We start from the raw sequence: 20,682 nt of genomic DNA, 5'->3' as shown, positions 1-20,682 counted from the left end.
ATCTAATGCTATCCCAGTTAAAAAAAAAAAAAAAAACAAACCACAAAAACCCCTCTCTACCTAAGGATGAGAATTTTGTTCTGCTCTGAACAGTAAGCAAAGACTTAAATGACTGCAAAGGAAAGGGAATGATTTAAATTAAAACAAACAAAAAAAACCCCAAAGGTTGTGTTAATGTCAATATTAACACGCGGAGATCAGTCCTGTGAAGGGATCCATGATGGCAGATTCCTGCCATGAGCCCCTCAAGCCTGAGGCTGAGCTCCAGTGGAAGACCCATGAGGTCTGGATGAAAGCCAGAATGCTCTATCACTTGAAAGACCGAGCTTCTGCTCCGAGCCAGGGCTGGGAGGTGACACAAAGAGCATCGGTCCCCATCCTGCAGCGGCAGCAGGATAGCGTAGTGTGGAAACTGGGCACAAGGCCAACCATGAAAAAAGGGAATAAGTAAGCACTCTGCAGTAAATACAAACCCAGATATCTCAAGCTACAAAATGAAACCGTCGTCGTCTCCTTTTTGTGTGGATCTTCACCACCCGTACAGAGTGTCAGTGGGGTGGATGAAGACTCCAAGCAGGAGGGTGCACTCTGCCACCTCCTAACACATCATCTGCAGGATCGTTTCTGTAAACGTCTTACCTAGGCTGCAGGATCCATGACACTCTATTTGTATCGAATTTTGCTTAGGTTTTGGCAGGATTCACCCATATCAGAAAGTTCCTCAACACCTTGATGAGACCTCAAGCATCACTTCAGCCCACAACCAATTCTTTGTGAAAGTCCTGAAAAGAAATCTCTGCTGCTCTCCAGCACCACTGCATAGTTTTCCCTTCTGTCCCCATCGCCTTGAATTAAGCAACCTGCACTTCTAAATCCTTTCTTGGATGCCAGGTACTGTTCTCATGCTGGGGAGCACCATTTTGATTTCAGGCTCATTTGGGAAAGTCTGCTCTCAGATCCATGTGCTGTGGTTAAGCTCTCCCAGCATGGGTGGTTTTCTTTCCCACTGGCTGCTGGGCAGAATGTGTGCTTTGCTGCCACATCCTTCACCCACAAATGCAAAAGAGTCTAAGGGCTGCCCAGGGGGTTCCCCTTCCTTATAATCTCTCTCACGCATATGCATGGATTATCAGCAGCAGAAGAGCTGAAGAGGTAAAGACTAAAAACATCCTCCAGAAATAAACTACTGTGCTGGAAGAAATTACTGCCTCCAGGAGCTAGGGAGCTGCATACATGACTCTATTCAGAAACAACAATAACGCTACCCTAACAAGAGTAAACAAGCAAATAGCGCGGTGGTGATTCAGGTTAGCCATAATGTTACGACCCATATAGGGCTGGATACTGCAGTCAATGTTCAGGTGGAATTCCTGCTGAAATCCGTGGGTTTATGTGGGATTATATTAACAGCACAAGTACACCAGCGTAGTATTCTGACCTTAATCCACATACAAAACGCCAGGTGAAGGTTGAAATCCCTGTCACCTCTATGTAATACAGCTACCGTCCTTCAGCATCCTCTGCAATGCACAAATGCACACATGCACTCATACGCACATGTGTTGTTCTTGCCATCCAGCCATGCTGTGAGTCTCTTTGTCTTGTCTGTGATCTTGTCTCAGTATCCATCTCCCCATTCTCTGCTGGGGAAGATGCACGTCAGCACCTTTTGCTGTCTTTCTGCTCTATGGAAGTGAAAGGCTGAAAACAGCATTGGTAAGGCCAAAGCTGGGAAGGCTGCTGACGGGTAGAAAGTTTGAGTAGGAGGATGTACTGGAGGACAGTCAGAATTTGGCAGGGAGCTTTCAGAAGCCCTTATCTAGAATTTGTAAATGCCCTTCTAAAACAAAGACTAAAACTTGAAACAATGCTGATACCTGCCAACAATTTATAATGAGATGAAGATGGAGCAGTGTGATTTCTAACTTCTTAGTCTTCCTCTGCAAGCTCAGATAGCAGAGTTTTTCAAGGGGGAGGCAGGAAGAAAACTGTTCTTGTGACCTCCAGAAAGAGATGGCTGACCCCACTCAGCTGCGGCTTCCTGAGTGATAAAATTTAGATTGCTACAAGGACTGCACAAAGAAAGAAGAAAGAATACAGAAAAGGCCCAGTCTCTGCATCCCTATCACTGACTGAGATGAACAGGAAGGAATTATCCAATTTCTTTCTAGAGAAGCCCATACAACACCACCGACCTGGTGCTGTTTGGGATTGCAAAGACCCGGCACTTCAAGTTTTTTACAAACCGAGCTGACACAGAGCAGCAATGCCACAAGGGCAAGAATTAAATTAACTGTCATTGCCCAAGGACCAGAAGAGATCCCAGGTTCAATGCAGCTGAAGGATGTGATCCCTCAGATATTTATGATGCATCCAGGGATTCACCCAACCCCCCAAATATTTTTTTTGCTCAGGTACTTAAGTATCACGTGGCATCTGGAGCTCAGGGATAGGTGGCTGCACCTGAAAGTTATGTGAAGAACATTGTACAGGGAGATGCAATGCCCACAAAGACATAACCTGCAAGGACAGTTCTGGGCTACCAACGTCTTCAAACATAATGGCTTTCTCTCTGTGGCCGAGGAGGGTCATCTGTCTGTGTTAACTTCGAAGGATGAGAGTATCCTTCCTCAGCATTAGCCTTTTTTCAGACTTCTGGCAGCGTGTCAGACTGGGAAACCAACAGGTAGATTGGGAAGTCCCCATTCATGGTAAAATATGGAGAAAAAACAACCGAGGGATTTTTGTTCCCCTGTCTGAAAGGAGAAGCTCAAGCACTCCAGTCAGGAACTCCCAACCTCAGCAATATTCCTCTCCTTATTTTGCATTTTGTAAGTTGTGCCTCTTAAGCATGCTGAGTTACACATACATTAAGTAGAAAAGCACATAAATAAATGAGGTGTAGCAGGCTTTGCAAATAAATGGATAAAGTGCCAATATGAAAGAAATGGATTGCTGAAAAGTTCAGAACATTTTGCCATGCCGGCAGCTGTGATCTGCCGTCTCGGAACTCAGAGCCTCGCTGCTGATGCTGAGATGTGCCATAGTTGTCTTTTGCATGTTCATGGCCTGGCCCTTCAAATGATGTTGAAACGACAAATTTCAGGCCAAATTGAGCTGGCAACTAGCCAAGGATCAGATGAGCCCTCTCTGGCAACACTTTCATACATTTCTTACCAAAATGGACAGCTTAACCAAGAGCCTGCAAAGCTAAAATTAAAAAAATAAGATGCTATGGGAGGAAGTCCAAGGCTGATTTTTTTTCCCCTCCACCATCTAGCTATCAGAAGAAGGAATGCTCTAGTGGTCTAAATGTGAGTTTAGGCAATGGTGTTCAGCAGACAGCCCCTGATGCGTGATACGCCGTCGCAGGAAACTCTGGTATGAGGACCATTGCATTGCATAGGAGGGCTGCAGTCATGGTGCCGTAACAGAAGCTCCTTGATTAAGTCCCAGCTGTAGCCAGGCACTAATATTGTTGGCTCGCTGGGAGAGGCTCCTTCCAGGTGCATCCTGAGCAGGGAAGTCCAGAACGAAGCTTCCAGCTGTGCCACCCCGAGACAGCACAGAATCCAAGTCAGAACCAGCAACAAGTGGCTGGGCTCCGTGCATTTAGACTAGAAAGCAGAAAGAAAAAGGCAATGCAGGACTGGGAAAGCAGAGCTGCTAGGCCAACCTCTGCCTGTTTCAGGAGCTTCTACTTACTTGGACTTACAGTTTCAGCCATTTAAAGGGAAGTGAAGAAACGAAGAGCAGTCAGAAGGCAGCAAACACTGAGAAGATCCCCACTAGAGACAGATCGGAGGAAACAAGAAGGAAGTAAAGCCGTCTCCTGGCTGGCATCCTATCTGATATTGACCATAGAGGAATGAAGAAGAATTGCAGCATTAAAAAGGAGATCATATCCTCCAAAGTTTAGCCAACCTATCAAGAAAAGCTGTCTTCCATAGCAGTAGCAGAAGATAGAAAGAAGCAAGAAATGGGATCTCAGTATGACATTTTTGACCTTACAGAGCCTTCCTCTTCCTTTCTCCTGCTTTCATCAGCTCCTGTGAAGAAAATTCACACCACCTGTCTAGACAACGGGGATTGGTCTGCACACAGAAGAAAGTGACAACGAATAGGACGCCTCAAATCACAAACTGCAGCACAGACAAAATTAAAACCTTATGATTGACCCAGTCAATCCCATCCCTCAAGCAAAAAAACTCTTCTGAAGGTTTCACAAAGGGAAAACTTCTCTGCGCTGCAATAGGAATGCAGCCGATTTTAAAAAATGGAGTTGATGTATTCTGTGCAGCATATTTCTTGCCTAGGTATATCCTGTATCGTGTTAAGTAAACTTTGATATGTAAAGCAGCTTAAATCAGTTTTAAGTTGTATTTGCTTTCCTGGCCCTGTTAAGTGTTAAAAGATCACAGTATTCAGGGGAAGAATAGAAATGTCGTTATTTTTGAGGCTCAATAACGCATGTTATACATCACAGAAGCTTGTATTTCCCCAACATACAGGAATATGAGTCTATATTTGATTAACATAAAAAGACCCTTACCAGAAAGTGAGTAATCTGTATTAGTCATCCTCATGGCTGGAGTATAAGATACACTTGGCATGTCATGGCCCTTCTCCTTCTGTTTCCGTCGATACCACACAAACAGTGCCAGCAAGACCATAATAATTAGAAGGAGAATAATAATTCCAATGATTGCTCCCACTGAGTGCCTCTCTGATCCAAGAGCAGGGCTAATTTTAGTATAGGGGTTTAATTCTTCCATCATAAGAGCCGCTGTTAAAAGTAATTCATAACACACTGTAAATTGAATCGTGCATTTCATTTTTGAAATGCTATTTTTTTAAAGTAAGTACATCAATGGAGGGGGAGAGAGACAAAGAGAGAGACAGATATACAGATATTTTACAGATAGAATGTCACTGTACCTTGATCACATCGGATTCCTTTGAAGCCTGGACTGCAGTAGCAAGTACCTGTGACATGGTCACACGTAGCATTATTCATGCATTCACACAGTTGTTTGCAACCATAACCAAATGTTCCTGGTGAGCACTCTGGGAAGCCAAAGAAAAAGATTGGAAAGAATTCTACTTTTTTTCAGGAACGGGTGAAACGCTTGCCATGGAAAATTCAGTAGAAAAGTCTCCCTGGTTTCAGTTTCTCTAGGATAACACCCGAGTGTTCGGTTATTATTATTTTAAAGCAGGAGATAAATGTATTTCATGTATGATTTGGGGTATTACTTACTAAGCTGTAACTTTCTGGAAAAGTCATACAAGACTTCACAAGGATGAAACCAATAATACGTAGAGGCTTTAAAAGGCCTGATCTATATTACAAATGTACAGAATTTAACAGGGCATGAGCTCAGAAGCTGTAGACAACATCTTGAAAGAGCACAGCATTCTCCACCAACTCTGCATATTTTTTTTCACGGGGGTAGTTGCAAAGAAAAGTTTTAATGTACCTTTATATGTAAAAAGTCTTTACAATAGACTTTCACTAAACAAATCCCACATCCTTTCATACTTATCCCTGCTAGTGCTAGAAGATGAATATAACATTGTAGGTGGAATTACAGAATTGAGCATCTGAATGGTTTGATTTGCTCTGCTTCTGTATGAGGATTCCTAACATAGAAGGAATTTCTCCCCTTTCTCTGTATTTGTATCAAAGACAAAATGATTGAATGTCCAGCTGAGAAATTTATTCATACAATTACCATGATGGGCTATTACAATAAATCTGTAGGCAGCTTACTATACTTCTTGAGGCACTATTCAATAATAAATTGAAGGAAACAACTTCTGTCACATCCTACTTATTTCTATGGAGAAGACGCATTATTGAATGCATGCGCATGTGCTATGATTCTTTAGAACACATATTGTTTGTTTTAGCATGGGACTTCTTCTGTGTCACTGCAAATGTTTTGCACAGCATGACAATACCTTCCCAATGTCAGTCTCTAAGTAACTTCTAATAGCCAAAATTTAATATTAAGTAATGAACAGTATCTGCATAACGATTTGCAATGCATATTAAAGTGGTATCTCTTTCTTTCACCTGCAGGTCCCCAAACAAGAAAAAAAAAAATTATTGCAATTAATGCTCATTCTGATATTAACCTGTAGCCTACTTAAAATGAACAAGGCCTAAATTTTTGGACTGCACCACAGAAATGGTCTGCATTTAGGCATTTCATCTGCAATGCAGTGTGACTGCCCATTCAACAGGATTTTGAGAAGGAAGGAGCCTTACTGAAGCGATACTTTTAGAGTAAATAGTAGAAAAACAAATAAACACATTCGTAGTTGGGATAGAAAAGAAAGCATCAGGCTTTGTACAGAGGTCAAATTATAAAAGTAGCTTCTTGTATAAAATCTGCTATGATGCAGTTCTACTACAGAACTTTTTAGTTTCCTCTTTTATTTATGGTTGCACTAAGGGTGTACACAAATTCACAGGAAGTTGGCCACTTACAGAGTTACGGTGGTGCCATATGTAATCCCCACATGAGCGTGCAAATTTGGTCCTGAGATACGTGCTTTGCTGAATGCAAGTATGTGCAAAAAGAAAAGATGTTCATGAATTTAGCTACATGTACAAATATTCCATAAAGATCCATGTAGTAAGCTATAGTTACGAAGCTTTCACTTGCAAATATAGCAGGAATGTTACTATATTACCTTACTGCCAAAAAAAGGAACAAAACCCTGTGGTTTTGCCTTGGTAAGGTGAGACAGATTTCACCCTGCATGTAGAATCCCAGTAAGTGTGTGAGAATTTTCTTTTGATTTACTATACTGGACAAACAAATAATTATTCAACTACAGCACATACAGTTTCCACTACCCTAATTCTTTGTTCTTAAAAGAAGCCATTTGGCACGGCGTGCTAAATATGCCGCAAGACATTGACAACAATTACAGTAAGATATGCCAGTACCCTTGCAAGGTAATCAAAGTTAATTGTTTAACACTTGCTCACTACTCAAGTTAAACACAGATCCTTCCAAAAATGGCAAGCGGTTTTTTTTTTTCTTCATCTATTTTCATTGTAAAGATGAATCTTTATTTGGTGCGCATCTAGAGCGCAACAACTTAGGCAAGAAAGCCGCAATATTCCTTGGAAGGCAGAGAACAGAAAGGGCTTCTTTTTAATCCCTTCTGTCTTCCTTTGTGCCTGGGGAAACCTGACGCTGCTGCTCTCCGCAGCGTTAGCAAGGCACGATGCAGCTTGCGTTTTCCTGTTCATTAGGTACAAGTTGTTCGGGAAGGCTACATCCAGTCAGCACTGAGTGCCGTGACTTGCTTTTATCTCACCTAACTTTTGGCTGGGAACGGAAAGGCCTAATTTGCAGAACATTCACTACATTTCTTTATGTTTAAACAGCCTGTCCAGCTTTCCAGAGATGCCGCCTTCTCCCTATGGATTATACAAGGTGCCCAGGGTTCCAGTCTTGCTGACCTCAACCCCTCATTTAAGAGCCTATTTCTGCAAAGAATTCTGAAATACAGCCCCACCCCCCGGAGAAATAGAAAAATGCAGTCATGTGGCTACTTACTCTGCTCACATTGTTTGCCTGTAAATCCCGTCCTGCAGGTGCACTGGCCAGTGATGTGGTCACAGTCCGCCCCGTTCTGACACTGACAAACGTTGGCACAGTTTTTTCCGTAAAAAGCAGCTGGGCAACCTTTTAGGAATCAGAATAAGGAAAGACTAAGAAATAAGCTGAAGCACAAACTCAGATGCGTTATCAGCACAAAATATATAGGCCTATAAATCTATGGATTTTCAGCCTCTGTATATTTAATCACATTTATTTGATCATCTAAATGCAGAGATACTACGACAGCCAATTTTCTTGAAGTAGTGTTTCTCATATCTTACAGAATTGCCTCTTAAGTGTTTCAGAAGAATGAAAACTTGACCCATCTATACAAACTACATTTTCAAGAAGTGAAAGAAGACAGCTAAACAGAAACTCTCTAAAAGGCCAGAGATAATCAATTACTTGCAAACGAAAGCATCTTCTTAAAAGGCTCACCAGAACTTGATCTCCTCTTTTGTACAGTGCTGGTAATTTGGCACGAGTAGGGTGAGAAATCGCAAACATTTTCCTAAATCAGACCACAGATACCGGGGCTTTAACAAGCAGGGACATAGACTGGGCCAATTCTGACAATGAATCAAAGATCTAAATGATCGGTCCCTCCTTTATCGAGTGCCAAAGGCATCAAAAACCTTGAAAAGCTTCAGGACTATTTTCTTCGGGGTGAAGTGACACTATCACAAGTAAGAAGCAGGTGGTGTAACAGGGAAGACTGCAATACTTGGAAGAGACACGAGGTAGCAGCACATACTTTGACAGATTCCCTGGCACAACAGTGTCTCTGAAAGGCTTACGCTGAGTGCAGTAGAGCCCCGTCCAACCATGAGTACATCTACATTCTCCATCGTAAGGGCTGCACATTGCTCCGTTGTGGCAGTTGCATGAATGAAAGCAATCAGGGCCCCAAAAACCACTGGGACAAGCTATGAAAATAAAAAAGATTTGTCAGCTGACAAAAAAAAAGCAACGATAGTGCGTTAGTGCTGCGGAGGAACAACAATAAAGGAAGAACCTGCGAGACACCAGCAAAGGCAGAACTTCGCATTGCAGAGCTTGGCATCGCTGCAGCGACTCCCTGACAATGACCGGTTCTTCCAAGCCCACGATTGCTTTGCAAACTCAGGTGCCAACCTGCAACCTCACCCACGCTGTCTGGCCCCGGCATGGGATTTCTTCCCCATGTGGGTCAGGTGGCAGGATCGGGTCTTTGCTGCATACGTGCACCGAGAACCACTGAAACGGCGACCCTCGACACCGCGTGGCTCTCAGCGCTCTAACCACTCGCCCTGCCTTACCGGCATTATCAGCGGAGACAATTTAGACAGGGTTTTAAGATATGGAGGTAATTTAATTTTCTTTTTGATATGCTGAAAGTCTTGCATAATAAAGCACAGCTATTCATGGTTTACTTTTGCCATGCAATCAACTACTGAAATTACCACATTCATTTGAAGCATAGAGTGCTACTCAAAGTACGTAAAAATGTAAAGAAAACTTCTTACAGTATGAATTCTCATCCACAAAATCAGATTGCTTTTGTTGATGGGGCTAATACTAAATTAAAATCTCCAGGTCGATTATATATTTCAACAAGTACAATATTAACATATTTTCAAAAGTTATTTTAAGCCTCCCTCTAAAAATGAATGCAGTAAGTTACAGTTATTAGTGCCAGACTAAAAGATCCAAAATGATGATAACCCTTCAATATAACAACTATATTTTTGCTTTAAAAAGCACTTTCCATTGCTTCCTATTAAAGACATGAATTAATAAGGCATGGTTCCCAGGAAACCTGAAAGTACAGAAACCGTGCCTATTTCCATGTATGCCATTGGCTCCAATTCTGACGATAAATTCAAGTTTCTGGCATATGACAGACATCTCTAAAGCCAGAATGAATAGCAAAAAAACCCCTGCCATGACGTAAATCAAACAAAAGGTCACTGAACTCGCACAATGTAAAGCTGAACATGATTTGACCTAAAGTATTCCTGCTATAAGCAACCAGAAATACTTTTACAATGCCTTTGCAAGCCAGAACTGCAGGGTCTATTAGTGTCTCCGGGACTGGCTCCGGAGGTGGAGCTAAAATTATCTCCTTTGTAGCTCCGTCTCTTGGTCATTCCAGGTTAACTGGTGCGGAGGGAGGTCTGACCAAAATAGCTCAGTACTGGACTCGGGTATGCGAGGCCAGGTTCCGACAGGAGCCTGGTGTGAGGCCAGGTTCACGTTGGGAGATTTACACTTTCTTTACAAGAAGGTAACTGAGGAAACAGTCAGGTTCCCACTTTGTTCATCCAAAACACAGAGTAGCTATCGCCAGGTCCTTCTGCCCGCTAACCTGGAAATTGTTGCTGCTGAACTGCCCTGCCTCACTCTGTAAGAAAAACCATCTTTTTTCAAGGTTAACAGAAACTAACAGTCATTTCCCAATTACACGGCTAAATATAATGAGGAATCTGTGGAGCTTTCTGTCTTTTTTCTTTCCTAGCTTTGAGTGACAGCAATATTCTGCCTGTGGAAGATGCACAATAAAGGCAAAATTACAGCCGTCTGTTTTTATCCGATTCCTACTTTATCACTTGAAGTTTAATATATTTTACTCTGGAATAGTGTCTAATATGCTAGTTGTATCCTGAATATGAAGTAACATTTCTGAATGATAGGATATTGCTTCCCTCTGTGATCTATCTTCAATTAAGGGATGCTCTCAGGAAATGACACTTTGGGATCAGCAAATGCCAATCTTCCACCTGGGCAATTTTCAGAAAGAAATCCTCCATCCCTCCAAGCCCACATCGACTTTTACAATTAAATTACATTCAATGGAAATATTTCAGCTTCCTAATTTCTCAATTCTGGGGTCTCGGTGCATGAAAACATTTACTGGTTAATAATTTCTAATGTAATAGCTGAAAGAAAATGATTTCGAAAAATAAATAAAAGGGAATCCAACTAGAAATTAAAAGGGAGCATGGAGCTTTCCTTTCTGATAAGAGCTTGTGACCTCCCTTTCCTGTAATAGAAGCTAGTAACGGCTTCTGCAAATTCCAAATGCTGAAACTAATTCAAGCCAAAGCTAACTTAGATTAATTAAAAGAAATAAGCTGTAAAGAGAGTACGGCACTGGCTGCTGTAATACTTCAGGGATTTCCCCAGAATCTGTCTTTAACTTTCAGAAAACACTGAACAGGAAAATACGTTATTTTAAAGCGGAGGTGGAAAAATAACTCCTTACTTACTCTGAGAGCAGTCGGTCCCTATCCAGCCCGGAAAGCACTGACACGACCCATCAATGGGACTGCACGTCCCGTTCTCGGTGCACTGGCAGACCTCGGCACAGTTCTTCCCGTACTTTCCACTGGGACAGACTGTGAAAATATAAGGCAGTTTACTGAAGGCTCTTCATAATGAATATGAGGAAGTCATAGGACTTAACATTTAGCAATTAGAGATAAAAGTAATTACAACATTTTTCTTTGCTGAAGCCAAATGGGCAAAATTCTTCTGGAAAGAAGGAAAAGGCAGCAAGTATTCAAGTCCATTTTGTTTGCTTACATCCCAGGCATAAAAACAACAGGAAAAAGTCATCTCAAAATCCATTTTCCTGCTGGAAAATGAATCTAATATAGCTAGAAGATGACAATTATTGAAGGGCATTATGGAAGGATGAAAAGAGGAGAGACAAAACAGGGAATAGGGGTTATTGGCAGAGGAAGAGAACAATAAAGTTGAGAAGAATTCAAAGAGAAGTAGCAAACACAAGAAAGTGCCTAGAAGGGATTGATCTGGGGACTTGGCCAAGGGGGTCCCTTGGTGCAAACCCTGAAATAGGGATCTGCGCTGCCTCAGAGGTTTACAACTTCAACAGTGACAACAGGAAAAATAGGAAAGGAACATTTTAGACTAAATATCAGCCTAGCGAAGTCTCAAGAAGATGAAGAGCAATGGGGACTCTTACTTTCAGGTGTCTCACTAGAACCTAACTCCCTTTTATTGTATGACCGATAATGACAGTAATAATGGACCAAAAGCTGCAAACCTTACCGCCCGGTATGACGGCCTGATGTACTAGCCATGGGTGTGGTAGCAGGAGGCCAGTGCCCACGGAATGGCTGGTGGCAGATAAGCTTCCAAGGAGAGACTGAAGGAGCTGGGGTCCTTTCCCCTGCTATCCCACCAGCACCACAAAATGCATCCTGCATCACGGGGCACTGCAATATGGGGTACGCCAGAGCACCTGCCTCCTCACTGTCCTGATTCCTTCTGGATGAAATGATGGTGAGAGAAGAAGATGCCTTTTGCTACTAAAGGCACTAGCCTTTGCCGAAGATGAGCTTTCAGCCACGTTGGTGGCAGGCAGGCTCCCAGCACCTCACAGAATCAAATCAGGCAAGCGGAGAGTTAAAGCAGAAGCAAGACTGCCACTTCCATAAGTATTTTTACCATGTAAGTCTGGAGAAAGACTGCTCCCACAAATAAAGCACATACCCAATTGCTGAAACGTCATGCTTGTCTACCTATTCATCGCCAGTACCCCTTGCTGTAGTAAGTGTTCAATTAGGTTGCAAGTGGTGGTTTCGATGTATTATATATATGTTTGACTGAGAGTTGTTAGACACACATGTCGCATCCTAACAAAATCAGGGTCTATGCCTGTTGGTCCACCTAGCTTACTCCTGAGGTTGGATGAAAAGAAACTCTGTAATTTTTTTTCAGAGTCATCTTATAACAGCCTAAGCACAGTGACATAAAACTAATAGACACATAGATCTTCAACCTCCCACCAAATTATTGGAAATCTTTAACGTTAAAGTTGATGGAAAGCTCTGCTCAGTAATGAATGAAATGTTTAATTTCTGTGCTCTTATTGGCTGTGTTCCCTGACAAAAACAGATGTATTTTCAAAACAAGATAAAACATACAGTCCATCTTTGCAAAGAATGTAACAAATGGAACTGGACTTGTATCCTGGTAAATAATAGTCATGTCAAAAAAGTGATTAAGGCACTTCCCTGAATTATGCAACTGTTTTACCACTTCAGCCATCCTCACTTTCTCATATGTAGTCTCTGCAGGTGACCTCAATCTATCCTGACTGTGAATCAGCCACAGATTGAAATCCTGAGCTGTGATTCATTCGCTTTTATACAATATGCCATCCTCTGCTCTTACTATGGCAGAAACCTATGGCATACTATTGTTTTCTGCATGCATTTCTGTATGCTACGGACTTATCTGTAGCAGTGGATAAAGTTGATTTTGGCTTTCAAATTATGTGCGAAACAGACTAGTTGTCTAACTGAAAAGAGATAAAACTAAATACAATATACAGACACAATGAAAAGAACAATACACAGACACAAAGAGAAGGAGAGAGGAGGAAAGAAAAGCCCTCATATCACAGAAAAAGCAAAACCTAAAATGATCTGTCAGCCTAGGTTCTCGTACACGCTACACCATTATCCAGTTCCAACGCTCTGTATAGAGCAGTTCACTGCAATATTTTTATTGCATCTTTAAGATGGAGATAGATAACATCACTTAAATGAAGGCTGGATTTTTTATACGTACGAAAAATAGTTCTCAAAAGACTTACTTAAAATAGGAGCTGATTTGCACTGTAACATGGAATACTAATGAATCAGGAATAGATTTGTGATCCGAACACGGATGCTGACAAAGGCAACAGGCCATACTTTATAACAGAAATGCCTCGGTTCCACACTGTGAGAGCTAGCCGAGGGGTTCCTACCATGTGAGCGCCTCTTGCCTCCGCGAAGAGCTAGTATGATGCCCTCCCGAATGGCAACGTGGATTACAAACCCAATCCTGCCAAAGCCGTTGTTCTCATTAATTTAAGTAACCTGGTTGTGGATTGACACAGTGACTCTCTTGTAAAGCTGTGAGATCCAAATACAAGCACTTTTCCAAATGTCTCAAACATTTTTAAACAAAGCTTTAAAGTAAGGACTAATAGCGCTTTCTTCCGGAGCGATCTGATTGTACAATGCAGAGAGTGGTGTTAATTAGCTGTAAAAGCTCTGAACAGGGACTCCCAAAGTCCCTGTGGGGTGTCAGGTGTGTTCTACCAGTGACAACAAGTTATCGTCAATCCATCTTGCTACATGATTGTGAAAGATATTCGTGAAACAGCTGCTTAGTTGTTTGCTGCACAAGATCCTTAGCACAACCGTGTCAACCTGAGCAATTTCCGAGGTTACACAGCTCCTCACATGCGCGTGCTGCTGATGGAAGAATGTTCCCGCTGCCAGAAAAGAGGCGGCACAAGGAGGTGAAAATTCAAAAGTGAAATCTTCATTTCACATTTTTTCGAACGGAAAACATTAATTAGCATTTTTCTTTCTACAAAATAAAGTTACATGCTAACTCATTATGACAAACTGCAACACAAATTGATTTTAATTAGGACATGAATATTTTAAAATTAATTTGCTGGATAGATCAACATTTCAAAGTAAAACCAGAAGTGCTGAACATCTGAGCAAAAATAAAATAGTTTTCTTAAGAGGATAATTAGCCCTGCTTACGCTTTGAAATCTGGCTAACTTTTCACATAAAATGGACAAATTCACTGAAATATGTTCATTTTAATAAATTAATTGGTATAATGTTTAGTTGACTATACAGCGCAGGAAAAAGAAAACATGGTTATACCTAATCTATGTTCAATGATTTTGCATAAGTGCTGTCTGCAATTTCTAACTTACTGAAAAGCAGGTCATTAAAAAGTGTCAGTTCAATTTTTACAGGGATGGTGACTTCACAAGGGCAGTAGCCATTACGAATAATGCCTTTTTAAATCTGTATGTAGAAAATACCCACAGTAGTATGCAATAACTGAGACTCTGCAGTACACTGTAATGATTTTGTGGGCATTTTTAGGATAAAACTGAAAATGAAACCTATGGTTAAAAGCAGCCTAACTTTCAAAGGTACAGAAAGGTGACGGACATTAGGGGGAGTTGAAGCTGCTCTTCCCCTGAGAAAATTAACTCACTTCCCTTGCCTCATTGCAAATTTTTCTGTCTCCTGCACTTGTGTTTGGGTGCGCACGATTTTAGCTATTCCCTCTCAGGTCCTAGACGGTGTGAGTAAGGTTCCATGCATTGACTGGGTGTTGGGGCTTGTGTACCCGAGCTGGCCTTTACCTTAACTGGTATCTGCACGTCCTACTGAAGAAGAGTGCATGAAGGTGCCATCGGCATTTAGGATATGATAGGCTTAGCACAAAGGAAAACGAAACCATTGGATGGCTGATACATTTACAGCAGGTGTCTCGTTCCATATTCATTCCAATACAGAGCAGCAGACCTGTTTTATTTATGAAAGCAGGAGCACATCATATTTACAAAAGGGTGACTGAGTGCCTATTTGCATTTTCCCTCAGAAGTAAAGAATTTCTCGTGATCTAAACTGCTGAAACAAGGGAAAAAGGCAGGGACTTCGCGATCGGTCTTGCTGCAAAGTCACAGACGCAGAAACTTAGGAAAGGGGGTGGCATCTGGGGGTCTTGGACTCAGTACCTTGGTTGCAGAGAGCGCCAAAGAATCCAGGCAAGCAATCGCAGTGTCCTGACACGTGGTGGCAAGGCCCGTTGCTGTGCACACACTGGGGGCATGGCTGACCGCAGTGGTGTCCGTAAAAGCCAGGGGGACAAACTGAAGACAAAACAAAATAAGATGTCACAGGCTTTTTCAGAAGGTTTCTCATTGCTGAGATCTTGAGAATTCTCTCTCTGTCTTAATCCCAAACCAATATATCTTAATTTATAAAAACACAATTTTGTGAACAGCTGAAATTATGAAGCCTCTTGGATCATTCCGTGTCTAATAAAGTGTGAGCTCTGAGTAAAACTGCTTCTGTGCTTCAAGCGCTCACCCCATCCTACCACATGTAAGTCCTTGGCTATTTAATAATACAGCAGAGCACTCGCAGCAGCCTCACTCTCTCACAGGACACTGATCCAAGTCTCTCTAGGCTGCTCCAGCTAAACTCTTTTACAAAACATGGGAGTTTAAGATGTTCAGGACCTCACAGCCCACTGGCAGACATGGTTAATAACACATATCCAAAGCTTTTAAGATAGGTAGGAAGAGAAATACACGCCCACATGTACAGACAACAGAAACTCAGAATGCCATTTCCTTTGGAATTAAGCTAAGGAATCAGAGAAGGTGTATTAGAAAACTCTCAATGTTTTATATCTAAACAACTCCATCAAAAGGTGATTTCTAAATGTATTAGGTGCAGTACCTGTGTTCAATTGGGACAGTCAGTTTATACATGCCATTGCAGGAGCCGCATTCATCAGCGATGAACAGAATCTAAAAATGGTAGTTACGGTAACAGCATATAAAATCACCTAATTTGCATCAGTAATCACACCGGATAGCTGAGTAAACTTGTCATGAACTGTGTGCTTAATTTGCTTAAAACCTGGATTGAAATTATTATAGAACTTGTACATAAGGTATAGCGCCAAGATTATGGCTCAGTATCTCTTATAAATGCGTATTGTCGCTTTTAAGCACATGTAGAATGAAAAACCAGCCACTGTCCAAACATTCACTGCGATAGGTAAGCACAAAGAAATGTTAAATTGCAGTAAGTAACTGCAAAAATGACTTTATATGTTTTTATTTTTACTCCTGTGATTTTCCGTTATACAGTTCTGGCTCAGTGGTTACTATATCATGTCTGTTCTATTTTTTCACTGAAAGAATTTTTCTCTTGGTCCGTATGTTCACAGAGGGTGTCAGGTTCTTACACTACTGCAGATTCCCAGCTGGAACTTAGCTGACAGGTTTGTTGATGGTGCACGAGCTTTAAAACAACCTGGATCATTGCTGGAGACATTTCTGCAGGCCCAAGAGCAGTAAACTAGCGCGGTGTCTCATGTAACCCTGATAACACGGACAGAACAAGCTGGCTGAGCATCATCTTCAGTACCGCCCTTCACAAGCTAAATTCTGTTTCTAAATGAATTTCCAAGAGAAAAATGGGAATGATTCTGAAACTTAGCAGGGTAAAGCTACCTTCACCGACAGAGTGTCCCCTTCACAGGGCAGTCTTGAGCCTGAACCTCGCAGGAAGGGTGGGAGCAAGCTGAATTCCCTGCCCATATATTCGAGAGAGGTATTTCAGCGACACGAGGCAATAGCAGAAGCATCCACAGAACCCCTCTGCTGTCACCTCAGTGGGGAGGACAACTTCTCCCCATTAGGTCCTCAGCAAACGTCCTCAGGGAGCAGCCTAATTACTGGAGTTGCAAGCTGGGGACATGGTTTGCCTCTTGTAGCCCACATGCCATCAGCTGATAAAGAACTAAGCTGTTTCTTTTCATCTCAGAAAGGTCAGAAACTATTAACTTCTGGAAGTTTTGCACTCTTAGGGTTTCAAATTTGTAAAACAATTTCTTCCCCAATTCCCTGAAGCTCTGAGCACCACATTTTAGCCTTGGAGAGTGGTTTTACAGCTATATAGATATGCTGAAGCACCTGGAAATTGGGGTTTATAATGGAAATGCTTATAGGCCATTAACTGCAGCAGTGCTAGAGGTCATTGTTATAATGGCTTTAAATAAAAACTGTCACCTACAAATTATTTTTAGAGATGAGTGTGTTCTAGTGTCAAGTGTAACTGGTGAAATCAAAGGGGATATATGAACTGGGCATGCAGAATGTCTTACAGGAAGAACAAGAGCTGCCGCGGAAAGGAAAGACAAATCCATTTCTTGTTTACACAGGAAGAAGGTTGCGTGTGGTTTGGATCAGTGAATAGGGGTCCCTAAGGGGCAAATGCAGCTTCCCTGATAAAACAAATGAGCGAAATTTTATCTCCTTGGCACATTTTAATATGTAGCAGCAGAGCATCAGGCAGGAGCTATTTCATGCTGCTGTGTTTCTTTTTCTGGCATTTAAAACATTGTCTTGTTATTTTGATAGTCAACACTCATCCACTTGTCATTATGTGATGGGTCGTAGCTGCCTGCTGCAGGTATCCTGTAGTTTACCACCACTTAACTGTAAATCTGGTTTTGCCCAGATCCCGCCAAGTGTGGTATGTGGAGGTGTTGCTCCTTCTTTCAGGTCACCTGTGACCTCCAGGGGCTGTGGAAGGCCAGAAGAAGAAACACAAGGCACGACTCAATGCAGTAGAGTCTTGACTTCTTGACCAAGAAGCATTCTTTAGGTTAGCTTTTGCCCTTAGGAAGTCCTGAGCTAAAGCAGCTTGGAAACCTGTGGCTCTGCCTGTTGTCATAAATGAGCATTTCTACCTGCTTTGCTTTTGCCACCACATCTATGGTGGTGGAAATTCTTACTTCTCTGGCACAGGGGTCCCCTGTAGCCTGGCGCACAGTCACAGGTGCCATCCTCGGGGGAGCAGGATCCCCCGTTCTCACAGTTACAGGAGATGGAGCAGTTTGGTCCCCAGCGGCCCTGGGAGCATATATTGTCACAGTGGATGCCTAAAGACATAAAGACACACATTAGGTTTCACACAGCTTACTCTGCTCATTGATCAAAGCAATGTTTGGCTTGTGTACCCGAGCAAACAAAGGAGCCTGGAAAGGAAATAGCTATCCTTTTATCTGCTTAATAAAGTGAAAATTAAGAAAATGCCAAAGAGTTGAATTCTGTAGGTGTTAGTGGACCCCTGTTCAGTCTTTAGCACCATTAAAGAAACTCTGCATGTCATCTGAGAGATGAAGGTCAGGAATTGCTTTAAAGTCACAAAATATCGCAAATCACTGGTCTGGAAATGTGCAGTTGATTGAAGCCTGATTACTTAACTGAATTGGAAGTTGTGAATTGGAAGACCAAAAAAAGAAAAACCGGGGTTCTGCAGAAACATGTCCAGTATTTGGATTCTTGAACATATGTAAATGCGGTTCTGTGCTGTGTATTATCCTCTTCCTGGCTTAAAGCACTGTGCTCTGGGTTATTATGCACATACCCCACATCCACCCAGAGCTCTCCGAGTTCTGTGTTAATGAACCCAGTTCTGATCTAGCAAGCGGCCATATGTGGGCACAGGCTGATCATTTGCATGTTAAATGGAGACTGAGACCTGCCAATCCAGCTCCCAGCGATTCCCAGGGTTGTTGTTTGATATTTATTATTATGAAAAGCAAAGCTTGGAAACACTGAAAGAAGCACACAGCCGGAAAGCTTAACATGAGGCTTCTGGCATTGTTTCAACTGGTTTTGTTTTAACTGGTGACTTTTAAAAACAACCTCGTGCCATGGCTTGTCACATATAAATGTAATCTAAGGATTTGATCCTGCACACCATTACTTGTCCGAGAGGCTCTTACTCCATGGGGATAAGACAGCACCGATACCTGCAATTAGCAGAGCTATTTGCATGATCAAGGGCTCCGCGGATTGAAAAAGGTTTGCAGGATTGTGAACTAAGAGAGACATTAAGCACTGCCAGCTGCAGGGAGTGGCGTTAGCAGTAGCACGCTGTAGATACTGATAACAACAGACAAAATGAATCACAGACCGGCTTGAAAATCTTCCTAACAACACTACCACAGCGGGTGCCTTACAACTGCGCCACCAAGATTTGATGGGATGCACATGCCCCGGCTAGACTTTCACCATGAAGATGTTCTTTATCACCCATGCACATGTCCCACGGCATAATGGGATAAATGCAGACAAGGCTCTGAGAGCCCCAGCCTCAGCCAGAGGTTGGATTACTGCATCGCTACGGAGAAATACAATCCCAAGTAATTTCCTCCACCTCTGATAACTTCATCTGGATGCTACAGGTAATGGGCTGTATTTGTGAAGCTGTGATCTGTACAGTCACCAAACTTTGAGGATTATTAAAGCAGCTAAAAGTCATTATAAACACACTTACAGTGCAGTTTCAAGTCGGTTTTATAAATCTCTGAAGTTAATACAGTAAGAAATACTGCAGAGCCAAAATTTCCCTTTTCTGAAGATTAATCACACAACTATAATGTCCCTTCCTAGAAAATCTTAACCAAGTCTGGCAAAAGTACAGTTTGAAATGGGGTTTCTAGTAATACATGATCACAGCTTTATTTATAAAGAGCCATGGTCCATGCTGTAGACCTTAATGAAAAACACATTAAAATACAGCAAAAACATAATACAAGCTCAATCCCGTAATACCTAGGTAAATAAATCCGAAAAAAAGGAATGCAAAAAGAGACAAGGAGCATTTGTATTAGCAAAATCAAGAAAAACAATTATTTTAATAGTCTTCCCTACTCCCTTTGAAATCAAATATATCCTTGGATTACTTAAACAGTAAATGCTTTGTGCATGCATTTATGTGATACACCTACAGTACTCCGGAATTAAAAAGTCACACAATAAATGGTAAATAAATGCGTTTCATACTTATACATACGTATATATGAGCATTTATAGTTTTGAGGGTCTTGGCGCGAGCTCCCAGAAATGAAATTCAGACACAAATGTAGAAAACTGTGTATCTTTATCCTGACAGCAGCATTAAAAATACAATTCTCCCATTGTGAATGGGCTATTTATAAAGGCAGACAATTAAACAGCATTATTTCTTGTCTCTTTTGGCAAAGTTTGGGGAAGAATGACATTGACTCCTTTCTCTTGAAAAGTAGCTGATTTAGAATGCCATGGCTGTTCTTTGCAGCAGCAAAGTCCTTCCTTTAGTAATGAATAATGAGGGATGTCTTCCCGCTCCTAACGAAGGCAATGAGTCATTGTGAAGCCGATTGTTGTAACAAAATGTAAAGGGGGGAAAAGGAAACCTTCTAGAAGACACTGATACCCATCTCAGCAGTTATTTATTTATACATTTTCAGTAGACAACTGAGAAGGTGCCGCAATCAATTTTTATTACTTTATATTACTCTAAGCTAATTCTCATGGAAGACTTCATTTTTGGAGGCTCCTACACACATTGAATTGCAAATGTAAATGAGAAGTTAAAATTGCATCTGGACATGCATGTCTTATGGAATTGTGCTAAAAAAAGCACCTTAATTTTACAATTCCCTAACTTG

General features: G+C 41.7%; 1 protein-coding gene across 2 annotated transcripts in view; it reads right to left on the bottom strand.

The window, feature by feature from the left end:
- The window catches only part of MEGF11 (multiple EGF like domains 11), a 216,662-nt gene that overhangs the window by 25,659 nt on the left and 170,321 nt on the right, over positions 1-20,682 (bottom strand). For both annotated transcript variants that reach the window (XM_075713468.1, XM_075713469.1), the window contains exons 13-19: positions 17,977-18,123; positions 15,179-15,313; positions 10,874-11,002; positions 8,423-8,551; positions 7,581-7,709; positions 4,939-5,067; positions 4,553-4,786 (exon numbers count right to left, since the gene is read on the bottom strand). In XM_075713468.1, the coding sequence (XP_075569583.1) occupies positions 4,553-4,786; positions 4,939-5,067; positions 7,581-7,709; positions 8,423-8,551; positions 10,874-11,002; positions 15,179-15,313; positions 17,977-18,123 (1,032 nt within the window). The remainder of the gene's footprint in view (positions 1-4,552; positions 4,787-4,938; positions 5,068-7,580; positions 7,710-8,422; positions 8,552-10,873; positions 11,003-15,178; positions 15,314-17,976; positions 18,124-20,682) is intronic.

The sequence above is a fragment of the Pelecanus crispus genome, chromosome 7 (assembly GCF_030463565.1).
Source record: "Pelecanus crispus isolate bPelCri1 chromosome 7, bPelCri1.pri, whole genome shotgun sequence".
Lineage (NCBI taxonomy): Eukaryota > Metazoa > Chordata > Aves > Pelecaniformes > Pelecanidae > Pelecanus > Pelecanus crispus.
This window is presented reverse-complemented; position numbering and strand designations above follow the sequence as displayed.